The sequence below is a fragment of the Phoca vitulina genome, unplaced genomic scaffold (assembly GCF_004348235.1).
Source record: "Phoca vitulina isolate PV1807 unplaced genomic scaffold, GSC_HSeal_1.0 scaffold21, whole genome shotgun sequence".
Taxonomy (NCBI): domain Eukaryota; kingdom Metazoa; phylum Chordata; class Mammalia; order Carnivora; family Phocidae; genus Phoca; species Phoca vitulina.
In genome coordinates this window covers 11,342,209-11,354,316 of record NW_022589724.1, presented here as the reverse complement: position 1 = coordinate 11,354,316, position 12,108 = coordinate 11,342,209, and the positions used below count along the sequence as shown (strand labels likewise).

Genomic DNA, 12,108 nt, shown 5'->3' with positions numbered 1-12,108 from the left:
CCGTTGGGGCTGAGAGAATTGAGGAAATCAATGAATGCATGGCATGAGCCTCAAGAGAGGCAAGGGTGATTGCAGGAGAAGGGAGATGAACTGTCTGAAAGCAACAGTGAGAAACGAGATTCCTAACACATGGGATGTAAGAGAATGAGAGGGCAGCGGAGGAGGTGACATCCTCATAGAATAGCCCAGGCTTCGCTTCAAATCAGCAGTTAAATGAGAGATGTGCCTGCTGGCTGGCTTGTTTGTTCCTTCACGTGCTTGTTTTAAGACACTGAGTGACAGTGGCAGCACCAAAGAGCTATCGACCAGACCATCAAAGGGCACCTTTGGAAGGGCATTCTCAGGTCTTCTGAAAGAGGCATTTCCCCTGGTCCAGACCAAAAGAGGTTACCTTTTGTCTAAACCACCTTGTCCCCTTCTGCCCTGAATCCCCAGATGACTAAAATTTTGAAAGCCATATTCTCAGAACTACCCAAGTTGATTTATGCCCCTTTCCAAGAGCCCTCATGTCCCTGACTGAATCTTGAGATTCAGTTTTGTTTCTCTTCCGTAAAGCTTGCCTCTAGGAAATGTTATGAAATGTAAACAAGGAATCCTATTTTCCAACAAATACCCTTCCATAATTCCCTGGGTTTATGATCCATCCTGCTTCTTTTCTAGCTGTCTGTCGATTCCCATGTCAGAATGGAGGTATCTGCCAACGCCCCAATGCTTGTTCCTGTCCAGATGGCTGGATGGGGCGCCTCTGTGAAGAACGTGAGTCTGTCCTCAAACCTTACGTGTTATGTCCTTAAATCTTACTTTGAGTCCTGATAATTTGCCTGGAAGCTGCCAACTCAGGGGACTGGCTTTACTGGTAGAGGAATTTATTTGCTTAAATCCTGCAGCAGACCAGACAAGAGGGCCTAGAGTCAATCTGAATATGTCAATTAGTTGCAAAAGAGCTAGGATATAGGTGACCTTGAAAATATAGTGATCGTGATCCACCCAGAGCCATCTCCACATGCCTCCTGTCACAAATTCCCAAGAATCCTCTTGAGAAGGACCTTATAATAGAGGGTTTCCCAGCCTATGTCTTCCCTATCTCAAGTCCATTTTTGTGCTGTGCCTCTCATTGCTGCAGTTGTGATAAATTCATGGTGTTGCATAACACCGTACTTTGTATGTAGTATTTGCAGCCCACCATTCACTCTTTTTCATTAGGGGTAGTTCTTCCCAACTAAGAAAATAGGGAAAGTGGGCACTCCGGTATCTATACAATGTTTAGTAAATTAATATAGAATTTTGATCCTTATAAAAATATGTTTGAATTTGAACTTTCAGGAGAATGGAAATAAGTGGTTTTAAATGTTTTTTTTAATGTCTAAACTGTAGACATTTGTTCCAATATCTTAAATATATATATGTGAGGATAAAATGATTTCATGTTTCATTGGGAGTGGTGTCTGTAAATCACATTAGGAGTCATTTGGGTGATGACCATTGGTCTGTATCAGTTTTCTTGAAGGCCAGACATGTTATAAGAGATTCTAAAACTGTTTTAAGTGTAACTATTGCAACTAATCTAGAAAGGAAAATATACAAGGGAAATAAATTTGGCTGCTAACAACTCACCAAAGCAAGTATTCTCACAATGATTAAGAAAGAAGAGAAATTATGTTTTTCCTCCCTCTTCTCCCCAATCATTCCTTCCCATTTAGGGCTCCCAAACTTGACCTGCTATAATGCTAAGAGTCCAAAGACCAGGGAAACATTTACCCCGGGGGACCCTTACAGCAAGCCTAGCTGAGCTCACTGAGCATGTGCCTGCCCTCCTGCATTAGACCAGGGCTTCCCAAGCTTTAGTGTGCATACAAACCATCTGCGAGATGTTAAATGCAGACTCTGATTTAGTAGTTCTGGGTTGGGACCTGAGATTCTGCATTTCTAGCCAGCTCCTAGGTAATGCCAATGCTATTGGCTTGAGAACTGTGCTTTGAGTAGGAAGCCAAGAGACAATCTCACTCCTTTTAAACAGACTGTTCCTCTTTAAAGAGCTCAGTAATTTCTAGGAAAAATGATTGTCATGGAGGGTGTAAGGGAGGCCTGATTCAGTCACCATCAGGCCTCTGCTCCAAGGAAATAAAGAGTGAGTTGTCCCATCACTGCTAATGTGTTGCCAAAACCAGCACAGGATAGCCCCTCTGACCCCATGCTTACATTTAATTCAGGACAGTAAGAGAGCCTCGAGACAGCCAAACCCTCTTGAGCACTTCATGTAATTTGAAAAGGAAATTTGAAATGATAATAAATGGAGAACATTCTGCTTATTCTGTGAAGAGAAAGCAAAGCACTTAGCAGACATTGATTACGGTATATCCTTTCTAAAAGAGTGCATTTGGCCCTAGAGTCATTTCATGAGGCTAAAGGCCCACCCTTACTTTCCTGATTGTGTTTACCGATTAATAAACAGAACACATCCAGGGAGACTATCTGGTGGGTCATTCAAGGTTTTACTCTTCCTGGAAAACACTTGAACGTATCTGAATGTGTATATTTTGATTAAATCCGTTTTTGGTCTCCTTTCTAGCAATATGCATTCTCCCCTGTTTGAATGGTGGTCGCTGTGTGGCCCCTTATCAGTGTGACTGCCCACCTGGCTGGACAGGGTCCCGCTGTCATACAGGTAGGTTTTTCTCTCGGGTTTGTTTTCTTGTGGATTTGGCTCAATGAGGCCGCCGAGGACAGTGGTGAGTGTGACTCAGATTCAGAGGTGGCAGGGAAACAAAAGGGTGCCAGAGCCTCTCAAGAATTCCTCAGGATGGTCTCTTGAATGATAGGCTCAATGCTGAAGTCTATGGCTGCATCAGAGGTACCTGTCAGGGTCGCAAACCAAAGAAGAGCATCTAAGTCAACTCAGTTGTCAGCCTCCTTCACGTCATCTGCTCCGCTTTGCAGTGTATCGAGAAGACGTGCAGAGGTTCGGGAGAATATTTATTTCCATCCCTATGAAACCGGATTACTAACTTCGTGGTAACTATTTAGAAAGAACAAGGCTCTAAATAAATACCATTTGAGTTAAATCAAAGGTTCTTCATAGACAACAGTACCAAACTGTTGTTGATTGGTGACAAACATGTCCCCTTAACCACCCTTACCTATCTCAAATACGACATTTACTTTTCTATACTTTGAGGTCTTCATTGTTGGATCATCCAACTGTCCTTGCCTTCACTAGATTATGTGCCACTTGAGGGCAGGGATATCTCTTTGTGATCATTACATGCCCAGTACCTCGGATAGCGCCTGCCTATGATAGGTTTCTCATGTTGAAAAATGAATGTTTAAAATGACAGGTTTTCACCTTTGTTAAAAAGTCTGACATTTTTAGGCAACTGTTAAAAGAATAGAACTTGCTGTATTGATCTGGTATTCTAACTCTCCACCATCCCTCCTGTAAACAATACTCATACCACCTCTGGTGGGGGGGAGGGGCGCTGAAACAAAAGCCAGAACAGGTGTGTTGGCACCAGAGCTTGTTATGAGCTCTAAGGCTGGGTGGCCATATAACTTAGCTTTCAAACTCGGACATTTTTGAGAGCGGAAAGGGTACTGTTGATAAGTAAACTAAGGAAATGGGAGTGACATGTACTGTCACCGCAAAATCAGATGTGTCAGCCCCCTACCGGAAGCCGGAACAGCCATCCGTGAATGTAGAAAAGGAAAAATCTACTGGAGGTTAAATGCGAAGCTTTTATTTGAAAATCTAAAAGCAATCTATAGAGCATTTGTTTGTAACAAATCAACTTAGAGGTTTTATCTGCATTTCCCAAATTGAAGTCATGTGCAAATGCTTCAGGCCATTTCCCAGCCATCTTACTTTGCAGGTGGTGGTCCCACTCTTCCAGGTGGAGGCATCCTTGATTCTCCCACTCCTTCCGCTGAGATTCCCAGTATCAGCACCTTTCTGCTTCTCTCTGCACAGTACCTCCTCCATCCTACTCGGTCCCCACTGTCACCAGCTAGTAAAAGATCTCTTCTTGGAGTCACCCTCAGAGTCTACTGGTTGATCATCCTGTCCCTCCACTTTCAAGCTAAACATCATTATGTACGCCTTTCGGTGTATCTTTTTGCCCTATTTCAGAACCTAAAATGGTACCCTATTGTCTCCACATCCAGCCCAAATTTTTCGGCACAAATACTTCTGACTTCCAAGGCTCTGCATAGACTGGCTTTAGCACACCTGGTAAAACTCAACTTTCATCCAACCAATCACACACTGTTCCCTGCAGTGATGGCTTCCTTGTTACCCCCATCACTCAGCACAGGCTCATGGTTTCCCTCTTTCCCCTACCTCTTCAAACCTTATCCAACCTCAAAAGCCCTGCCTAAGTTTCCTCTTATCTCCAAACTTGCTTTATACCACAATAATCTATTTTCTAACATCCCATTTCTATAGATATGACACAATTAGGTACAATCTCCATTGATCTGATTTTTCTGTACTTCTTTTAGCTCCTTGGCTCCCTAACTAGCATAAGCTCCCTAATGACACTGAGCCACATAGTGTTCCTTTCTTGGAGCAGCTACCTCAGCACATATCCTGCTCACATGTCCTACATACTAAGCATACAACAGCGTATGAAACAGGAGCTCCTGCCCTCCAGAATTTAACCTAGAAAAACAGGAAGGATGCAGAATGGCCTATAAGTAGATAACTGCAGGCTAATTGAATTCTCTGGAAAGGGTGAAGACGGGTACACTACCCAAGTGCAGACATTCAGGAGTCTTCATAAGCATAGACTCAGAAGAAGAGCAAGAGTAGTCACCAGGAGAAAGATCATTCTAGTCAAAAGCATGGAAGCATAACACAGGTGTGTTCAGCATAGTAGAACTGAAGCTGTAGAGGGAATGTAGAGGTGTGACTGGGAATGAAGATGCAGAGAGGGGCAGAGCCGGAGAAGGAAATGCATTGTATGCCGAGTTCAAGATACTGGATTATGTCCTATCAGCAACGGAAGCCTCTGAAGGGTTTTAAGCAGGAAAGTCACGTGATGAGATTTTCTTTTAGAAAAGTGATTTTGGCAGCAGTATGGAAAATGAAGACTTAACAATTGGGAGTCCACTTAGGCAGTTAACAAAGCAGAATTGGCAAGATGTAATGAAGTCTGGAAAAATGATAACTGAAAAGGGTGGATTTGAGAGAAGTTAGGGAGGTGTCTCACTACTTGGTTATAGATTTGTTGTGGGAGTAAAAGTCTGAGATGAATCAAGACTGATACATGTTTTGGGCCCCTGAGGGGAAGGTACTGCCGTTTACTGAGATAGAAAACCCAAGAGGAGCAGGTCTGAAGGTACAGATGAGGAGTTAAGCATGCACATGCTGAGTTCGAGGAGCCTGTGAAACATACCAGGGAGAGCTCTGATCAGCAGCTGAATGATGGTTTGGGTTCCCAGAAGATACATGTAGATTGAAGATAGCGGTGTGTAAGTCATCGCTGGAAAACATTCATGGAGAAAAACATAAGACCGTACAGAAGGCACATGACATGAGAAGGTAGCCCAAAATGGAACGCTGGGGGCATCCCTGTTATAGGGAAGGAGGAAAGTGTTAAGCTATTAGGCAAGGAAGTAAAATGAATTTGTTAGTACCATCAGAAACCACGAAATCATCATGCTATTGAAAAGGAGTGGGGCGCCTGGATCGCTCAGTCAGTTGAGCGTCCGACTCTTGATTTCGGCTCAGGTCATGATCTCAGGGTTGTAAGACCCAGCCCCACATCGAGCTCCATGCTCAGCATGGAGTCTGCTTGAGATACTTTCTCCCTTTCCCTCTGTCCCTCCCCCCACTCATGTGTGCTCTCTGTCTCTAAAATTAGTAAATAAATCTTTAAAAATAAAAGGAAGGAAAAGGAGTCATTTTTTTATTAGTAAGCAGAATCTATGGAGAGTTAGTTTTCAATGATTGGGTTTTATTTTTGCTATTTTTAATCCTGCTTTGTTTCATAATTTCCTCTTTATTATGTGGCAGATACATGCATTCTGTTGGCCCACTCCAACTCTTTAACTCCCCAAGAGAGCTCCCCAAGGATGAAGACAGGGTTTTTTATTTGTCCTCTCTCTTCCCGCCCAGTACTTGCTTATCAAGTTGGATGAATGATTAAAGAAATGACATTTATTTATATCTCACCAAAGATGAGTTTTTCATCTGGAAAGCCTACTTTTCCATGCTATAATGAGGCTGAAACATTTCTCACTTCCAGCCTTCTTTCAACAGGAATTTTATTTTCTTCCTTGAGGAAGTTCTCCTTTTTCTTTGTTTTGTTAAACTTGTGGGTGTTAGTTCCTCATCAGTTTTTAGCATCCATAAGTTTTTTACAAGTAGATACATGCAATTGAAGAGTGTGGTTATGATGCAGTGGATTTGTGAGAAAGGTGCCTATATAGTAAATCTTTAGGTATTCACTCAGGGTTTTATCTGTGGCTAATTTTTAATTCTATTCCAGGTTCTGTAATTCCAGCTAAAGATGGTAAAAGCCATGAAATGTGTTTTCTAGCAAATACAAAGAACTTGTGAATCATCTGCTATTTTTGTTTGTTTGTTTTGCTTTTTGTTATTTTAGATTCTATGTCTGATTGATTGTCTTAAGAGTTGGTGTCTGGTGTCTAGAATTCGCTGCTAGCTCTCTCAAGTGATATATAGTCTAATTGAGCATATGAAAAATTTGCAGTTCAAAACTGTGTATGTCAGATTGGTTGCATAAAGAATAAATGAGAAAAATCAGTGGATTTAATGTTATCAGCAAAGGTTTTAATACACAGGTGTAGGACTTAACCTGGACCTTAAATATGAGAATTGCCTGGCTTGGAGGGAAAAAGGGAGTGGGTGGGTGGTGTCACATAACGACATGAGGTCAAACAAAGGGGCAGAAATGTGTAATACAAATAGTGGGTGGGGAATGGCAGTGGTTAGAGCGGAAAACAGAGTCAGATCTTATTCTACGTGCCTTCGTTGAATATCTTCCGACTTGCTAAGTATTAATTAAATAAATGCATGAATTTTTCATTCCAGCTGTTTGCCAGTCTCCCTGCTTAAATGGTGGAAAATGCATAAGACCAAACCGATGTCACTGTCTCTCAGCTTGGACAGGCCATGACTGCTCCAGGTAAGGCAATCAAAAATGAATGTTTATCTACAACATAAAGAGGTCAAAATTCACGGGACATTTGTCCCAAGAGCCAGAAGGTATCTCTAGTTTAAGGATAAGCTTTTTACATTCAAAACTGTCCATTTTCAGATGCTCTCTAAATTTGAACTAGAGCCAACACAAAGAAATATTAGTTAAGAATTGACAAAACAGTATCTCAAAAATAAATAATCTTGTGCTCACTTTGGCAGCATGTAAACTAAAATTGGAATAATTCAGAGAAGGTTAGCATGGCCCGTTTAAAAGGATGACATGCAAACTCATGAAACATTCCATATTTTTCCACCAAAAAAAAGAAAAAAGGGTTAATTAAACAAATAAACTGCCCTCTTGAACAGAAGATTGCATCATTCATATGTAAGGATGTAAAATAAATAATAAACTCAATACATCGTATTGATGTTCACTTGCATTCCTGATTACAGTAAAAAATGGTATTGAGATTGATAAGAAATGTTTGTTTTTAAAGTCAAAAGTCTTGTTTCATATTTCTAGTGTATGTATATGCAGTATTTAATTGACTAAAAAAATTATGTAAAAATGTGTCTGCCAATTGGTTTCTCATTTCTTTTTTTTTTTTAAGATTTTATTTATTTATTTGACAGAGAGAGAGACACAGTGAGAGAGGGAACACAAGCAGGAGGAGTGGGAGAGGGAGAAGCAGGCTTCCCGCGGAGCAGGGAGCCGGACACAGGGCTCGATCCCAGGAGCCTGGGATCATGACCTGAGCCGAAGGCAGACGTTTAACAACTGAGCCACCCAGGCACCCCTGGTTTCTCATTTCTAAACAGATAAATATCATAGTTGAGAAAAGATTATCACAAAAATAAGTCTAAGGGAAAATAGTTAAAAATAATTTAAACTTCTTTTTACTGAAGTATAATTGATATCCATTAAATTAGTTTCAGGTATACAACATAATGATTTGATATTTGTGTATATATTGCAAAATGATTATTACAATAGATCTAGTTAGCATCCATCACCACACAGTTACAAAATGTTTTTCTCCTGGTAAGAACTTTTAAGATTTACTATCTTAGCAACTTTCAAATATGCAATACAGTGTTATTAACTGCAGTCACCATGCTGTACAGGACATCCCCATGACTTACTTATTTTATAACTGGAAGTTTGGATGGAAGGGCCATCCATGTTGTTGTAAATGGCAAGATTACATTTTTTATGGCTGAATAGTATTTCTGTGTGTGTGTGTGTATCACATTTTCTTTATTCATCCATCAGTGGACACTTAGGTTGTTTTCAGATCTTGGCTATTGTAAATCATGCTGCAATGAACATGGGGGCACATATATCTTTTCGAGTTAGTAGTTTCATTTTCTTCAGATAAATACCCAGAAGTAGAAGTAGAATTGCTGGGTTGTATGGCAGTTTTATTTTTAATTTTTAATTTTTAGAGCAACCTCCATACCATTATGCACAGTGGCTGCACCAATTCCCATTCCCACCAACAGTGAATTAGTGTTCTCTTCTCTCCACATTCTTGCTGCATCTTGTTCTTTCTTGTCTTTTTGATAATAGCCATTCCAACAGGTGTGAGGTGATACCTCATTGTGGTGTTGATCTGCATTCCCCTGATGATTGAGGATCTTGAGCATCTTTTCATGTACCCGTTGGCCTTCTATATGTCATCTTTGGAAAAATGTCTATTCAAATCCTCTGCCTATTTTTTAATCTAATTGTTTGGGTTGTGTTTTGGTTTTGGGGTTTTTGTTTTGTTTTGTTTTGTATTTTTGTTTGTTTTTTGCTATTGGGTTGTATAAGCTCTTTCTATATTTTGGATAGTAATCTCTTATGAGATATATGATCCCATTCAGTAGGTTGCCTTTTCATCTTGTTGATGGTTTCCTTTGCTGTGCAGGTTAGTTTGATGTAGACCCACTTGTTGATTTTTGCTTTTGTTGCCTTTGCTTTTGCTGTCAAATCCGAAAAATTCATCACCAAGACCAATGTCAAGGAGCTTGCCACCTATGCTTTCTTCTAGGAGTTTTATGGTTTCAGCTCTTATATTCAAGCCTTTAATCCATTTTGGGTTAATTTTTATGTATGATTAAGAAAGTGGTCCAGTTTCATCCTTTTGCATGTGGCTGTCCAGTTTTCCCAAGACGTTTGTTGAAGAGATTGTTCTTTCCTCAGTGTATATTCTTGGCTCCTTTGTCATAAATTAATTGACCATCCATGCATGGGTTTATTCCTAGGCTCTTTATTCTGTTTCATTGATCTATGTGTCTGTTTTTATGCCAACACCATACTGTTTTGATTACCATAGCTTTGTAATATAGTTTGAAATCAGAGAACATGATGCGTCTAGCTTTGTTCTTCTCTCTCAAGATTTAAGCTTTTTTAAACCTCAGGAAATGTCAGACACACTACATCATGCAGTGGATAAAATATTTTCAATATTATAACACTATCCTCACAAATGTTGAAATGTTGGAATATTACCAGCTCTATTTTAAGACTTTCAATATATATTATTGTATTACATCACTTAGATTTGTATTATGTATATTTACTTCCATCTTATAGTAATCATTAAAAACAAATGGATATTTTCATATTCACCTTAAAAAGTGGGAAACTCAGTTAACTGAAACCAACTCTAATTTTTCCATTTCCTTTTATTTCATCATGATTAGAATATCAGAGTCAACTTGCAAAGACAAAAATTTATTTAAGTACAAACTTCATTTAAAAACATCAGTCTTGTGCCAATGAATTTCTTCATATCATCCCAAATATATGCCATCTTTGCAAAGAGAAAAAATAAATTAAACCCCAAAGAGCAAATTTGGATTGTATATGTAGAAGCTTCCAAGATAAAAATGATAGTTTTACTTGAGAGCAGAGTTGAAAGAATTTAAGAAAGTGAAAATCAAACTGGAAGGGGTTTCTGGGGAAAAAAGAAAAGAAGAGAGAGAGAGGAAAAAAAAAAGATAAAAGAAATAAGAATGGCAGTGACTCAAAAAGGAACAGGAAGTATTTATAACATCCTTATAATCTTAGACTTTCTATTTCAACTCCTTCATCTTATAAATAAGAAAAGGACACCCAGAGTTGTTTGTGTGGTTCCCTAATATCAAAATACTCCCATAAGAGCTCTTTCTCAACTAGGGGAAGGATAATTAGTAGCTTTTTGAAAATACTGTCTATTAATAAAGAAAACAAAATCTAGATATTCTTATGCAGAAGTTTAATAAAGGAATCCAAATGTATATGTTCAGCAAAATAAGCTCCAAGGCATATCCCATATTCAAGGGAAGGTCATCTTCTACCCAGAAGACTGGGCCAGCCCCTGCCTCCTTGTACTGTCATCGATTGTTCTAGGAGCAACATATTAGTAAGGACTCTCTTACCACAACTCTAACTAGCTTCATTAAAGAAAGGAATATGTTGTCACAATAGAAGGACCTTGCATAGAACCCAAAGACATGAGGTGGCTAAGCATTAGTAGGACCAGACTGAGGACTGGAAAGCCATGCAAAGCCTCTCCACCTCCTGTCTCCCTTCCTCTCTCCAGTGCCCGCTCCATCCTCTGCAGTGTGGTTTTCTCTGCTGTTCAGTTCAAGTGGAAGGACAGAACTGCTTACAGCGTCTACATTTTACATGTCACACCACAGCATCCGCAGAAATAGTGTGCTGACCCAGTTTAAAAATCTTAAAAATTGAAGGGCCCACCATGTATCAGTGAACTGTGGTCCTAGGTTGAGTTATGTTGTACTAACATGAAGAGTCATTTTGTCAAGATCTTTACCTTACTTTTGGGGTAAAGGGGAGAGGAGGCTGGCAATTCCCAGAAGAAAGAACCGTGTAGTATGATTCCCCTGAAATGGGAAGAGGAGAAAGCTTTTCTGAGAAATCAAAACAGTAAATGTTTCCAGACATTTTTTTAAAATTTCCTTCTCTCCCGCAAGATTGAGTGCCTTGAAGATTGTATCCCTCGTACTTAGTCCAGACACAGAAACAGATGCTCAGTAAAGCTTGTTCACAGGTGGAGCCGTGTCCAGGCATCAGTGACAGCTGGTGGAGAAACACCCCTGTGGTATCCATTAAATCCCTCAACCTATAACCTTCTCTGCTGATGACTAAGACAGACCCGGTATTATTCCCAGTTAGTTCCGTCCTTAAGAAAGGGAATATGTTTCCTCTGATCTCTATGTGCATCTTCAGAAAATTGATCCTAAATAAATGGCATAAATAAAAACCATAAACTGTTAATGCTGTAAGGGACCTTCAGGTTCACGAAGTCCAAACTCATCGTTTTACAGATAAGAGGATTATCAGACGGGAGACTGGCGACAGAGCCAGGATCAAAACTCAAGTTTCTGCTGATTCTCAGATCTTTTCGTAAGGTTGGCACGTGTTCTCTCAAGGAATGACCCCCAACCGTACAAACAATGTCACGGAGTTTGCCCAGGCGTCTGAGACTTTCAGTCCTGTTTTCATCAGCCCCTAAGCTTTTACCTCTTCACTTCAGTTCTTCTGTTGAATCTCTTTGTTTTTTGTTCCAGGAAAAGGAGGCCTGGGTTTTAACCACTGCACAACCAACCAGCTCTCCTAAAAGCAGGATCATCTCTTCCTGGTAGTCCTGGGCATCCTGGAACTTATGCAAAGAAATTCCAACACGGTGCTGGGTCTTGTTTTGTTTCGTAAACTTGTTATTTGGGGATTACCTTTGTATTTTGTGTTCCATTTTGTTATTCCTTGTGACATACTTTCTTACATGTTTCCATTTTTAAATATGCTTGTATTTTCTATATAAAAGTATATTAAATAGATGCTGCTCCACTCACAAAATGTATATACTCTGCTGTCTACTGGGGAAGTTCCTGCTATACATTTTTATTCAGTTTACTTAAAATGATTTTCCAATTAAAATCTATTTTGCTATTAAATAACA

At 39.7% G+C, this 12,108-nt stretch overlaps 1 protein-coding gene and 1 non-coding gene across 2 annotated transcripts in view; both read left to right on the top strand.

Annotated features, from left to right (window-relative positions):
* The window catches only part of SVEP1 (sushi, von Willebrand factor type A, EGF and pentraxin domain containing 1), a 192,768-nt gene extending 180,660 nt beyond the window's left edge, over positions 1 to 12,108 (top strand). The window contains exons 45-48 of the mRNA XM_032418406.1: positions 661 to 756; positions 2,570 to 2,665; positions 7,052 to 7,145; positions 11,720 to 12,108. Of these exons, the coding sequence (XP_032274297.1) occupies positions 661 to 756; positions 2,570 to 2,665; positions 7,052 to 7,145; positions 11,720 to 11,741 (308 nt within the window). The 3' untranslated portion in view covers positions 11,742 to 12,108. The remainder of the gene's footprint in view (positions 1 to 660; positions 757 to 2,569; positions 2,666 to 7,051; positions 7,146 to 11,719) is intronic.
* On the top strand, positions 7,363 to 7,469 carry LOC116641455. Its single transcript, XR_004301175.1, has one exon. It is a non-coding gene; the product is annotated as a U6 spliceosomal RNA (small nuclear RNA).